General features: G+C 39.2%; 1 protein-coding gene across 3 annotated transcripts; it reads right to left on the bottom strand.

The window, feature by feature from the left end:
- Positions 1-227: 227 nt before the first annotated feature.
- Positions 228-14,984, bottom strand: C1D (C1D nuclear receptor corepressor). Of its 3 annotated transcripts, none has more exons than XM_084202975.1 (5): positions 14,930-14,984; positions 5,498-5,644; positions 4,147-4,213; positions 3,607-3,662; positions 228-766 (listed from the first exon to the last, which is right to left on the bottom strand). In XM_084202975.1, the coding sequence occupies exons 2-5, from the start codon at positions 5,642-5,644 to the stop codon at positions 590-592; spliced, it is 447 nt and encodes a 148-aa protein (XP_084059101.1). In that variant the 5' UTR covers positions 14,930-14,984; the 3' UTR covers positions 228-589. The 3 variants fall into 3 exon arrangements, with proteins under 3 accessions (XP_084059101.1, XP_084059103.1, XP_084059102.1); XM_084202977.1 differs by lacking the exon at positions 14,930-14,984 and adding an exon at positions 13,079-13,384; XM_084202976.1 differs by lacking the exon at positions 14,930-14,984 and adding an exon at positions 8,904-9,046.
- Between the last annotated feature and the right edge of the window lie 112 nt (positions 14,985-15,096).

Here is a 15,096-nt window from a genome sequence, read left to right as displayed (position 1 = left end):
AGGGGATATCTAACTTTTCCACTTACTAGACACTGGGGCTTAGAGCAGAATCCAGGGTGTTTGCTTGTGGCCCTTGAAGACCTGCTTTCTCAGAGGCAACAGAAATAAGGGAATATTGCACACCTTCAAGTTGAAAAGAGTTTTAACAGTGAATAAACCTTACAAAACTTTAAAAACATGGCATTTCACACAATGCTCTTTCATAAACGCCACAGACTGGATAGCAGTGTTTGAAACTTTTTAATATTGAGGAGATTGAGGACATATAAAAAAGTGTCAATAAATCATTTAAAAAATTGAATTCATAGGCATTATAAACAAAACATCACTAGTATTTATTACCAGCAAGTATATGTCAGCTCATTATCATTTGAGTAATGAAATGTCCGATGTGCATCAAATGGCACTTTTAGATACACATTAAATGTGATCACATAAGTGACAAATGTTCTGGAAAAAATACAATCCTGTAAAATTTGTAAATATAAATTAATCTGTTATAAAGCATTTGTATGATATGCATACAGTATGCAAAACATTTCCAAGTAAGTTCTAGGTGTCTGTAATTCTTATTAGGGGAAAAAAAGATTTAGTCCCTCTGTCTCTTTTTTCCTTTATCAGGAGTTTTGGAAGTATGCTCATTTTCTGCATTTGGTTCCCAGAGTGCATTTTTTACAAATCTAGAAGCAGCTCCTTTATCAAGTTTGGATGCCTTTTTCTTGTCTGTTATTTCTTTGACCTTGTTCATGTATGTTCTTACTCTCTCCTAGGGAGAAAAAAAAAAAAAGGTAAAGTATTTCAAACCATTCTCCCAAGATTACTGCTAAAATAAATCAATGAGTAGAAGTTTTCCACACTGTACACTTCTAGAACTATGATACCTAGAAGAACAGTATTATTTAAATAAATATACCACGCCCTTCGCAAACTTGAGACTTGCCTTTAGCATATTTTCCATCACAGGTACCTACCACACCATCTGCATGACACCCGCTATAACAGGAACACAGAGTCCTACAGGGATGCAGACTCTGCATCTAATTTGCAGAGATATGGGAACTGTTCTTGCAAGCAAAGTTAGAAAATAAAATACTGAACTCAGTTTGGGATTTGACCTACCTAAAGATGCAAAAAGAATATTTAGGTATTTGACATATTTATGGATGCATCATACTACCTGACTACTGTCCACCAAAAAAAAAAAAAAATCATCAAGTCCAAGCAAAGCTAAAAAGGCATCTTATACAAAATCAAAGATGGTACAAGCATCACATATGCTTGCACCCCAGAAGGTTAGGGCTTAAGTTCCTGAAATGGTTAAGAGGTCTTACTAAAGAACTTATTTAGGGCAGCCTGATGAATTTCCAACCACATCAGAAGTTCATTTTATGGCCATAAATATCAATACAGGCTATTTCCAGGGAAAAGGGCACACTTATATGACATATCTTAGCCTACCAGTTATTTGGTATTTATGGTTTGGTTTTGGTCTATTTTGACCAAATCATGACTTGGACTCAGTCCCACAGAAGTATATCCTCCCAGCTTAACTATCTCATTTATGTGGCTACTCATCCTCATCTGCTCCTGCAACAAATAAAGAAAATTACTTTGAGAGCTGCTTAGAAATTACTAAGCAGCTTTAAGATGGGAATTCCCCCTCTGCTAAGTGCCTGCTGCTCTTCACTGACAAGGGAGTACACTTACAGTAACTCTGCAAAACATTTAACAATTTGGTTTACAGATTTCAGGTCTACATATTTAGCCTAATATGGCCTTTAACTGTAGGGCCTTTGGGGTCATACAAACAACAGTAACATATATACACACATATATATAGGGCTCTACCTGATACCTGAATGATGAATGTGGATTAACAGAACACGTGTAGATACTGCTAAAATTAATTTTGATATGTAACCCACACATTTCTCACAGGCATTGCCACCTCTTTGAATCTGGAACAAAAGTTACAAGACTTACACTACAGAACTGATTTTCAACTCTTCAGTGATCATTTTAAGCAACTGTCAAAAACTTGGCTACTCCTTCTGTATCAAAAACACAGCCTTAACAAGGAGGGCTTTACAGGGTTTGAAATCATGATCAGCCAAAATCTTTCTTTGGTGACTGAGATGGCTAATGAGAACAGATGGCAAACCTACATGTATTAACATGGGAAAAAGGAGCTGGAAAATGTCAACTTGACAAAAGAAACTAATTCTGATAGCCTGAGTGTGAGTTTTATTAATACAGTTTGAATACCTGTATGAACACAAGGAGAGCAATTCTACAAACAAAATAATCATGACAGAACAGTCTTTTGTAATTCCCTTTCCACATGAATAAGAACATCACAATGTCTTTGGAAGGAAGAAATGTGCATTCATTCAACCTAGATACTTACAAAAGGAAAAGAGACCCGAGTAACAAACTAGGCTATGAAAATATTCACTCTTTCTTCAGAGTTAAAACAGCAGTTGTGAAGCAAAATACAAACATAAAATATCCAAAGCAGAAGAGATAAAAGTTCCTAGTATCACTAAATCAACACGATATTCAGACACTACATAATATAGGAGGAACAAAAAACTGACAGAAAGCTCATAAAGTATTAACTGATGCATTTTTTAATATGATACAGTCTAGACAACCAAAAACCTCACAAATTTTAAAATAGAAGTATTCTTGTTATTCAGACTAGCTTTCCACATTTTTAGTCCTCTCTCCCATTCCACTGGTTATGTAAGGATTACATTTAAGCTAACTATTTTACATCTGCTGAGATTTAATATTTTCATTTATTCAGGAATTAAAATGAGTAGTGAGAAGTTTTGATTTCTGTTTTTTCTTCAGGCTAAATGATTCAGTTTTTTTAAGTCAGCAGAATTTTCAAGATAGCTGGCTTTCTATACTGTAGTCAGGCATCTAAATGGAATATAAAGACAAAACTGAAGATTTATTACAGGTCGTAAATATGTCACTAATGCAGAATTACTGGACAATACACATACAACTGGTGCCAAAAAAGCTTTTAGCTTTGTTGCTGAACTGGATTCTTTACAGCTGAGAAAATGAATTATTGGAGGGCTTGGAAGGGGGAGGGGGGCACTTTCCCGTCTTCGCTAGTAAATCAACCACACTGTACTTTTAGAGTCATACAAAAGTAAGAAAAGACAGCCTCAGAGATTAACATGATTCCAAGTATTTATAAGAAAAAAAATGCCATACTGGAAGTTATAAATTATTATCAGGCCTGTAACATTTTTCCATTTAACTGATACAAGTGAAAAGCTGCTCTGCACAGAATCCAATTCTTGACCACAGGTGGAAAAAAAGAAAAGATAAGATAATATCATTCATCATCTTTTTCTAATTTCAGCAGACTCTACAACTTTAAACAGTACTTACTGTTTGAAAGTAAAAAAATTACTTTCTTAATTTAGAGAGCCCAGCAGGGCATATAAATAGCTATATAACACCATGTAGCAAACGCATGCTATTAGAGCAATGTATCGTTTTTAAATGTAGATATAAACATTTTTAAACTTCCATTTGGGCTAACCATCCTGCACAAGTAGGACACATGCAGTGTAAGAAACTCACCAGCTCTTGTTTCACTGGATGTTCCTTTGGATTGATTCCCTGGGTAGCCAAGTACACTACAAGAAAAAAACAAGATTGTTTTGAAACTGAAGGCTGTCTATGACTGAGAACCTTATCAAGCAGTCCCACGGGAAAACCAAAGCTTCCACACAAAATCATTAATAAGAATTGTTAAAAGTGTCATTAAGTATCTGGCAGACTATTATTATTAAATATTGCAGCTAAAATACCCCCAACAACTAAAATGGTCAAAATTTAACAACTAAAATGGTTAAACTTTCAGTCCTTTAAGGAACAGAAAAGGCTGCCACAAAGGAACCAGAAACATACGCACATAGAAAATTAGCTTTTTTAAATATGGATTTTTGATTCAGAATTTCAATTGCATTTACCCTATGGATGGCAGTAATGTGGGTCCTCAGGGTAATTACAAGTTTTTAATTATTTGGCTATGAGATATGATTATTTAGTGTTTGTGGCTGTCTAGATGTTCGAATGGTAATCATAAATACTACGTTTTCCTTTATACCACATACTTACCCCAGAACATAGAATTTAATGTGTACACTGAAACCAAATCCAGCTTTGCTTGCTCAAGAGGATCTAACTAGAATGAAAAAAAAAAGCTATCATATTTGAAGATTTTTAAGGAAGATACGCACAAATTGTGGTAATGTGCACATTTTATAATTGCAAATGTATTAATAAAAGAATACCCACTGAAGGAGCTTGTTTTTGCATCACAAGTTCACCGAGACTGTGTTTATGCCTTATTTCCATGCCATCACAGGACCATTCATTCTCTCCTCTCCAAGAATTCATGTAATTCTCCCAGTCTGAAGTTGAACACCACAGTCCCATACAACCAAAAGCACAATCCCTTAGCATGTAGCTCTTGGACTACTCCCATAGTCAAAAATTAAGTCCCCATTTTTCCACAGAAACTTAATAGTGGTTGCTATCAATGGAAGGGGAAAAAAAAGTTCAAAAGTTGCTGAAACACAAACATCAATATACAATCAACGAATGTTAACATGACACATGGCAGACTGTGTCTTCAATGCATGTCAGAATACTTATGGATATAAAGCAAAGGAAGGATAAAGGTAATGAAAGGGTTTTTGCTTCCCTTGACTGTCTAAGTCAATTTATTATTTTAGTCCTACACGACTTCCAGAAACTCTGATAACATCATTGTAGAGCTGACTAGTTCTAACATGGATACTGTCAAAAGACCTGTGTTGTCAAGACTGTTTTCTTCATAATTTATTTGTGTAAGAAATCCTCACAGGATAAAGAAGCTCCCTCGTGTTGCCTTTTTCTTGCCCTACAGAAATAAATTACACATTAGGCTATAAATGTTAGTAGACAGAGATGCTTATATGAAATTCTCAGGCACTACCTTGCTCTGATAAAAAGCCACATTTTGCAGACTTATAGCATAGCTAGAGGAGACAGCTCAGGTTCTGCAAGTCTAGACTTCTGGAATCAGATCAATTCTCACTTCTGCCAGTTCACTTTCACGTCCTGCTGGGTACACCAGTTCCATTCAATTTGCTGTGAAGAAGTCTCAGTCAAAAATGTGAGTGACCTCTCCATTATGGACGAGCATGTTAAGGAAGGTCAGGAATAAGCTATAATGTCCCTGAGCTAAATGACTCAAAGTTATCACTTATCAGCTTGGAAGAGCATGTGTTGCATTGTTGAGCTTGTAAAACCATCTGGATTTCTTAGAAATGTAAGGACTTAACAGTAAGTGTCAAGCATAGGAGTGTCATTTTTGTTATTTCTCAGTGCAGTGGCTGGCCTAACAGAGCCTTTTACTTCAGTTCAGGCTCCCAAGTATTTGTGTATTAACAAGGAAAAGAGTTTCAAAAGGAAGATAACTTACCTTTTGCAAAAGCTCACTCCTAGAAACTGACATCATTGTCTTCAGCATCTCATCTACAGAACCAAGAGACTTTTCAAATGCTGTGAGATAATCATGAATTTCAGTGGGGTATTCTTCCATGTTATTATCATCTTCTGACATTTCCATCTGGAAAGTGGAAACAAAAATAATAAACCTTTTCATTAAGTACCTACAGACTGTAGGTACTTAGACTGCAATTTACAACACAAAGCATTAGCATTCATTCATTAAACATTATAAGAAATGCCTACATGTGAAGAGTTCTTGCAGATAATGCCAGCAGCAACACTGTTAAAGGTTCTGCAATTTCAGGGATATCTCCTAACACCTGTGCAAAATCGCATGAAAGAGCATTTCAATTTACACGACTTTAGTGCCTATTCTTGCAACAATCCTAAAACAGTATTTAGCTTTTACGATCTGTGTTAGAAAGAAATTATTTGCAAGTTTAAAAGGAGTGTTCTATAAATCACACTATATAAAGAGCTACAGCAAGCAGTAGGCAGGACACCAGGAAAAACAAAACAAAACCAAAACTAACTAACTAACTAACCAAAAAAACCCAAAACCACAAACCAAACCAATGGGGATACAGCTCCAGTCTGTTTTAGGAAGAGACATTACTTCAGCACCAGTTATGTTATGGTCAGTTCATTTAGGAGTAGGTCCAAAAAATTCTTGTGAACCCTGCATCCAGCTTTCTGAAGTCCCTATGGGGTATTATAATCCCCAATATAACTCTACCTGTAACAAAGCTGAGTTGATTTGGGGATTTCAGAATACTCTTGCAATCTTGTCAACACATCAGTGCACAGCAACTAGGAAATAAGATGTGAAAAATCCCAAAGCACCCCTTTTTTGTTCCCAGAATTCACAGCACCATGGTATGGCTACTGCCAAGCCATCTGGCTGCTGATTTATAATAAATATCTTTAATTCCTCTCAAATCATAAATCAGGTATTATCTTGGGGAGTTAATGTTACTTAGAGCTATGTTATTTTCTACAACATCTACTGAGCAACAACTTTTCAAATGTTCTAAGGAAAGAAGAAATATGTAATTTTCTTGCCTATTTGGTGAGCTGAATCAAGAAAAGTGGGAGCACCTGGATCACTGCAGACTTTTCTTAGACTCAGCGCGATAATCCCACTCTCCAGGTGCTGAGTACAGAGGGAGGGAACAGAAATCAAAGACACTGCACTTCATCTATAAACACCAAGCCACAGAGTCAGTACAAACAGCAAAAAGCTGTCACATCACTGCAGCTTGTTTTAGACAACGATTTGATCTTTCCCTTTCCCTGGCAAGAGCATGGGATGTGTGAGAGAGGTTTATTTTTATTTATATTGTCTCTTGGAGGTCAAAAAGGAAGACAATTGGGAGAAAAAACAGTGTGGAGCTACTCAAGCTTGTCTGCAACTTCAGTTTTAAGCACACCGTGTGATTTCAGAAATATGATCAGGCAGTTAACAAGCCCAGTTTCACTGCCATTGTTTGCACAGTAAAGAATTATAATCCTACTCAGCTGCATGACTGCTCATCCTGGTCAGAGCTGGTTTTCACACTGACTACAGAATCACAATGCCAACCATGCTAAAGGTCCCCTCCCCACCCCAGCATGCAACCCACACACCACACACATAAGTATTACTTCTGTGTCAGCTGTGGCAGACCCAAGAAAGAAAGCTGAGCTGGATCCACAAGATGCTGCCCACAGAAAGGCAAAATACCAATACAATTATTTCTGACATTCACAACAACACTTTTGTGTTTCGTTCTACCCTCCTGGCCACCTGCTTTATGATCTGCCATGTTAGGCTGATTAAAAGGGTTCAGAAACAATGTTTGTTGTTAACTTTTGGTCGTATAATACAGCATTAAAACCCCCTCAAAACTACAGAAGAAACTAGATTTTCCTAGTCATTAACACAGCCAAGTTTGGTTAGAAGGTGTCTGTCAACACATGTTCCCTACACTTACACAAACAGGGAGAGGGGTAATCCAATCCAACAATCACCTACAGATCTTTCCATCACTCCAGTACTTAGCCTACTATGGTCTTGATTTGACACAGTGATAAATTCCAACTTCTCTCTCTCCCTTAATCAGTGTATTCAGCACCAGCAAGAATAAAAAAGAGAACTAACAAAAGCCTATAGCAAGTATGTGTTACCAAAATTAATTGGAGCTGGCTTACAAGGATAAGCAGTCACATATTTGAAATTCTTTTCAGTATACCAAGTTAGACTTAAGGAATAAGACAGAAGAAGAATAGGAAAATAGAAGGAAAGGATAACAAATACAGTCTGAAATACATTTTGCTATCATTGCTGTCTCATGAACCAGAATTATATTTATCCTCATATTTACTGAGTATTTACTCAACAATATTAGCAAGGAAAGGGAAAAATCTGCATCGGTGTCTTGGTTTGAAAGGCAGGTGTCTGCCAAGGAAGGCAGGAACCTCCCTTGGAATGGAAAAATATGACCCTCTTCCCTCCAAATTATTATAAATTTGAAATTAAGGGGATTTCAGGCAAAGATATGGGAAAGGAATAATGGACCTTTATTAGTATGCCTATGGATAAGAAGGCAAACAAAAACACCAAGCAGAACCACAAACCCTGTCGCAGCCGCTCTCGGCGGTCGGACGCTTTCCCCCTCGGTGCAGTTCCGGCCACAGCCGGCAGGGGCGCCGCTGGCTCCGGCCGGGCCGGGCGGATCCCAGGCCTGCAGGGGGCGCTGCGGCGCGAGCGCAGCCGCGTCTCCCTCACGCGGTAATGGCGGGCGGGCTGGATGGCGAAGCGGGCTGCAGCAGGAACCTCGGAGCGCTGGGACTGCAGAGGCAGGCACACCCAGCGGGCAAAACAAAACGTAACAGAAAACCCCGCTTTAGCAGGAGCTTCGGGGGGTCGGGTGGACATGGGGTGCTGGGTAAGAGTGTAGCAAAAAAGCCCAAGGCAGCGGCAGAAAACAGAGAGTCCGTGCAGCAGCTGCCACACGCAGCCGGGCAGACGCGCCCTCTGGGAACGGGGAGAGGGTCGGGTCCCGGGTTTTCCCTGAGGCACCCGAGTAGATGGTGAGGGTCCTTTCCAGACGGATCGCGTGTTAATTAGGTCCCAGTTCATCAGCTGCTCTTACGAGCAAAGCCTCACCTGCGGTGGGAGGACAGCGACCACAGACAGGCTGTCCCTCCGTCCCTCCTCCAAGAGAGAGAGAGCGCCGGGACGAAGCCCAGCCCCTCACACCCCAGGCAGAATCTCACCATATCTCTGCCCTTCCCCAGAAAAAGCCCCTCAGGTAAGAGAGTAGCCAGCCGCACCCTTCCCCCACCCTGGCCATTTCTTTTGTCTCTCCTAAGAATCGGTTGTTATTGTCTCTTACCAGAAATGGGACAAAATTCCATGGGAGAAAGAAATAAAAAAGAACAGGAAAAATCTTAACCTCCAACAATCGAACTTCAATGGAACAAGGCTGCCCTTTAGCCTGTGTACAGAACCCTTCACCGATAAGTCTGCTGCTTCTGCCTGGGGAGTGGAAAGAAATTGTTAAACTTGTGTTTTCTGTTCACTTCAACAGGAGCCAGCAAGTTCCTACTCCTGCTGTGTAGGGACCTCTTGTCTTTTCATTACACTGTTGTTTCAGCATAACTAATCTCTAAGCAGGATATACACGCCAACAACGAGGCAAAAGTCAACAGCCTAAAACGATTTTGGTAACCTTAACAAGAGCAAACTACATTAAAAACGTGTACACTAGAAACTCCACAAAACTGTTTCTGCCAAAATCAACACATGGGTTGTGTACTCACACCTGCACAATGACAAAGCCAAGGATAGCAGGGAACTCCATGACTCTCTAAACATACCCAAAAGCTATACTGCCCTCAGTAGTTATGTTTCAGTTACTAAATAACAAACAAAGTTCTTCCTCAAAGTTCTTCAAGTGTGTCTTTTTGTATTTTGAATAAGCAAAAACTTAAGTCAGTCCCTGAAGACAATGTTAATTAGACAGATTTTCTTATTTGAATTTACTGACTTTCAACCAGATTTTATTTGGCACTGAGTTCTCAGTTAAAAAATTAAGGATAATACAAATATTCAGATAAGAGAAGTAATGAAAAATTCTAGCTAGGTAAGTAATGCAAACAATCAGGAATTCTAAAGGAAATAAGACAGAAGTTTCATTATCAAACAGTAAGACCTATGATGCATAACACATAACCTGTGGTTGTGTTACAACTGTAACACTTTTAAAGATCTTAAATTTTTAGAATGCAAAGAAAGGTTCATAACCCATAAACATAAAATACAAAAGAAATTGACTACTTTGATTAAGGACATGGAGGCAAAAAAACTGATGAAAAATGTTGTACAACTTCCTAACACCAACTTACCAGAAACAAACTTCCCTTTCAATAACCCTGAGCTGCCATGTAATTTTTGGGGAAAAAACCCATAGGAATATGTATGTGAGGAAGAAAAGGACTTTAGATTGCAAAAGTGAACGATTTTCATGAGAAAATTTATGCATTGCATTCAGGTCTGTTTAAGAAAATGTTTGTTGTGGTACAAAATTTCTGAATATTCTGAAATTTCTGAAAGATTCTGAATAAATTCTCATTTATGACTGCATTTTCTGCTTAGAACACAAGGAACACCTTGTTCTCTTTGCAGTCAACATATCAATATACTATAAACCAAAGCAGGTAATACAAATGCAAAAAGGGAGGAAAATATCAGACATTATTAACGAACCACAAAAAACATACAAATATGAAAAGGAGAAAGAGAAAATACGTCATCTTCTGGAGACTCTATAAAAACAACTACACAGGTGACAATCAAAAGCAGTTTGCTGTAGTGTTAACATGGCTATTGATCTAAGATACAACCAAGTTAAATGCCATATGAAGGTATTTTAAATAAAAACAAACAGAATAGAGACAGTTGTGGACAACACTACTAGCAAACTGCAGTCAATTTTCAGGTGGTTTTTATAAATAATCTTTTAATTTACCTAGAGGTGATTTAACACAAGCCTTTGAAAGCAATTGCCCGCTGGCTTAAAAAGCAAAACCTAACTTCCCTTCCTGCTCACACCCCCCTCTGTCCCCAGCAAAGCCCTGACATACTGGAAGATATAAACTCTAATTCGGCCATAACTACCTCTATGAGAGATTTTGCTGAAGATACATGGTGAACATAGTAGAAGCTACATGCATCTGTCAACATGGCAATAAGAAACCATTAAACAGAAATGAAAAATGCTCAGCATTAGCATCATGCACATGATTTTCAACTAGAATTAAAACTGCAAGTTTGGGATAAAAATGGCGTATTTGAAACATTTTGTAACATGTAAACAGAAGACAAAAAGCAATTTAGCATTCTGCTAAATGTTGCAATTCACTCATCATGTTAATTCTTGCGTATTCCTTAAACGCTAAAAGGCCTTTTCTTCATACTTAGCTCAGATCCTTTATTTTTTCAGATTTTTCACCTAATAAAAATCAGATTAGGTAATCAGACTATTTCTTCTTTTCATGGATATTTACTGATTGCAGAGAAGAAAAAAACAAACTAGAGAAAACAAAAGCAAACCCAAAACCTTTTGGTCAGGACACATAAAACTGCTCTCAAATTCAAAATAAACACATGAACATCACCAATATGACAAACCATCTCTGTCAGCTCCTGAAAACTGGCACTCGCCTCCCTCTTGTGAGTTCTGACTCACAACCTGCAGTGAATGCAGTTGATGTGCAAGTGCAGCAAAGTGTAACTTCTACTCTAACACCGTCCTTTACTGCTGTGGCTGTAGGGCAACAGAACAACAAGCATTTTAAATTTCAAGCTACCAGAGATGAGGATGAAGTTCTTAGGCCACAAACCTCCTTAGGGCAGAGAAATCCATGTTTGCAAAGTTCTGAGTATGAAAGGCTCTAATCTGTGACAGACAGGTATTATTTCTCATAATCAATAATTACTTGCCCCCTAGTCATCACTGTGCCCACAGGTCTGATTTGCTTTGTCCTTTCAAGCCTGCTTGGGGCAGCTGGAGAGCAAATCTAGCACAATTAGAGCACTCTTGCAGTGCCATCTCACAATCCTGTTTGCAAGAAGGATTTCCATTGCAAAAGTAAAAAAGCCTACAATGCAATATCAGGTATACACCAGTAGGCTTATCTTGAGCCCCTTAAAAATATCCCAACTCAAGCCACGGTAGTTAAGCAGGGCATAATTTGCACTATAGTACAACTGGTAAACAGCCCTCAAGAAATCCCTGCCTTCAAAGCCAGACTCCATCCACCAAAAAATCCTGCACAGAGCCATCCTACAAAACAGCTCACACCTATCAATCTTTTGCTGATGCCACTGAGTCACTTGAGCTTCAGAGGATTAGCAAAGTTTATTTTAATCTGTTTTAAAAGATTAAAATTTTAAGGGAGAGAATAGTATTATAGGCTCATTTACACTTCAGCCAGTAGTGGATATCCTATGGGAAAACAGTTTGCTTGGATTAAACATCCCTCATTCACCACAGCCCCACCTATATCCACTCATGTAAACCTTCAACTCCATCTGCACAATTCATGAAACACTTTTACTCTCTGTAATCAACTGTCCCAAATTCCACATCTAGGATGACACAGTGGTTTCTATTTCTGAACAAATCCAATATAACCTGCTTCTTGCTCAGCTCCAACCCATCAGTACACCCAGAATAAGTACAATAATAAAACCAGCTTTCCTCATGTATGTGCAGAACTCTTCTTCATGAGAGGTTTTCATAAAAGTTCCCACATTCAGATATGCTGCCACACTTCAGTTCAAGTTCGCTCTAAAGTGATACTAAATTTGTGTCTCTAAACTGGTCTTTAAAACATATGCTTTTCTTGGCACTGAACCTACCAGGAACTTCTTGTGCAGCAAAAGACTGTCTCCTTGGACAAATCAGTTTACACACAGTGGGGACAACAATCAATACTGAATACTTCTGTCCCACCAAATTTCCAGCAAACAGGAAATTACCTGCCTGCAGTTTGCACCTCCTGTATACTTGTAAACTATGGAGAGTTTGTGAAATACAAAGCAGTGTTTCGTGTCAGGTACAGACAGGCAATGTGTGTATTTGTGATTGTGATATGTGTGGACACCGACCATGGGACAGCTGCGAATTCTAATAATAACTGAGGAAAGTAAAGCATGGAAGAAGGCCTTTGAACCTAGCCTGTGTTTGCAATTAACCTGGATTAATTTAGGAACATTTGAATTACAGCATTTGGGATGTTGCTTTTTGCTTGTAGTCAGGCCTTAAAGAGTGCTGCAATAATAACCTTTTGAAGTATAATTTTAGAATACTGCTTGTATCCTTGAAACTATAACTTTGGTATACATATAAAGGAATTATGCTTATCTCACCCCTTAACAAAACTGAGAAAAACAGCTTGAGAAAGGAAAATGAACATCATCTTAAGGATTTATAATTTCGACCAAGGGAAGCCGGACATCACTGTTATGAGATTTATAGTCATTGTAATAAAAAGGGGGACCCACATCTGGGGAGCTGGACTTCACCAGATGGGATTCGTCATTATTCTTGCGGAAACTGGACCAACATCTCGGAAACTACCAACGCCATCTGGGGATCCTCCTTTTTGGGACGCATCCTGAGAAAAACTAAATCATAACAGTGTATAGAATTGTGATGTAAAAATTAGAAATAGAAACTGCTGATGAGTAAAAAAAAAAAAAAATTGAATAGAAACTGCTGAGAAAGCTCATGAGTACCCCTATAAATACCTGTAAGCCCAACTATCAGTGTGCAGTTGGAGGGAAAACTGCCTCCACTGTACCCAGCGCTGTTTTGCTCATACTTTACCATATTGGCCTAGTCAAGCTTCTCATTTATAACAAGTTCATTGCTTCTAAAACTTGCTGCCACTCTCCACTGATATTAGCACCATGAATACGTATATCCAGAATTAAAGCCAAGAGGTTTTTCCAATCCTTTTAAACTGCTGACCTAGTTCCCTTTAGCCACTGGTTCCACAACACATGAAAAAGCACCTCCCTTTACTAGAATGCAATTTTCTGTATTTGCAATTTGCGTAGTGCCTCTCTGTACCATTTTGAGCAGCAATTCAAATGTATTTTTGGCTGGTTTTTATTTGGCTGTGCTAACTATTATTTTTATTTGGCTGTTCACTATTAGAACCATGTTTACCCATTTTTTTGGTTCAATATAATTTAGTAATTGTGGAATGTTTGTGTTCTTAGCATCAACTTCACTGATGCAGGAAAAAAAACACCTACCTGGCACTATGGTGGCCAGTCCATTCTAGTGTACTGTTTGTTTATTTATTAAGAGGACAAGCAGACCACAGATGAAAAAACAATGCTAAAAATTTTAAGCCACTTCAAAGAGAAAGGCACTTATCATAAAGGTTTATGTGACTTGTACACTGCTTTTATGACATGAAGCCTGAAAATTCTACCAATTTCAAGTTTCTCATACTCTGGAGAAGAGCCATGGGCTCAGTGTTTTCTCATTTCTTTACCAATGGTCATACTGCCACAGGATTAGCAATATCGAGGTATTTTAGATTTGGTTTTTTTTATGCTTTTAAAACCAAGAAATGTGCCAGACACATTTCAATGTTGATTCTAAAATCCAGTTCTTCCATTTTTGTTTGTCTCAAAATGAGGCCTTTTAATCAGCATCATCTAAAGTTTAATTTGCTAGTGGAAGTCCATTCCACGATACTGGCAGCAACTAAGCTTGTGGTCAGAAAGCTGTAACAAAATGTAGGGAAGGGGACATTTTGACCTTAGCAGTAACATGAGAGCTACAGAAATTTCATTACAAGCTACTCATAACTTTAAATACCACCTGCCCTTCTGTTAGGTGCCGCTTAACTGTGCTCACGGCCTGTGTATGCACGCTGCACCTTCTCTTTGAAAAACTCTGCCGAGTTCTCAAGGCTCTTCAAGTTGCAGCACTATTTTCCCAATTTTTAACAGGAACGTAACCGTTTACTGCCTGCAGAACGTCCGTCCTCAAAAAATGCAAAAAAAGCCTACAGCCCATGTTCTTTTTCTCACGTACACGTAAGCAAGTCGTAAACATGTCATATATTAAACATTCAAGGATGGAGCTCTAAGCAACCTCGCCTAGCGGAAAGCGTCCCTGCCCATAGGAGAGGGGCTGGAACGACACGACCTGTAAAATCCCCTCCACCCCAAACCACGCTGTGATACCATACACCGCGTTTATACTGCTCACTGGCAGCGCCCACAACGCATGCACAGCCTCCCGAGAGCGCGCTAGCACGCTTCCCAGGGCCTGGGGAAAGGCCTGAAGGCACAGGCGGAGGCCAGGGGCCCGCCGGGGGCAGCCGCGCTTACCTGCGGAGGGACGGGCGGGCACCGCGCGCGGCTCCGAGCGCGCCCGCCGCCGGCAGTGACGTCACGGAGCGGAGCGGGAGGCGGAAGCGGCGGGCGGGCGCGCCAGCCTCAAGGGGAAACGATTCCGATCTGGAAAATGCGCTTGGGCGGAAGGGAGCCAGGCAATA

Source organism: Fringilla coelebs, assembly GCF_963513975.1.
Source record: "Fringilla coelebs genome assembly, chromosome: 3".
In the NCBI taxonomy this organism is placed as follows: Eukaryota; Metazoa; Chordata; class Aves; order Passeriformes; family Fringillidae; genus Fringilla; species Fringilla coelebs.
This window is presented reverse-complemented; position numbering and strand designations above follow the sequence as displayed.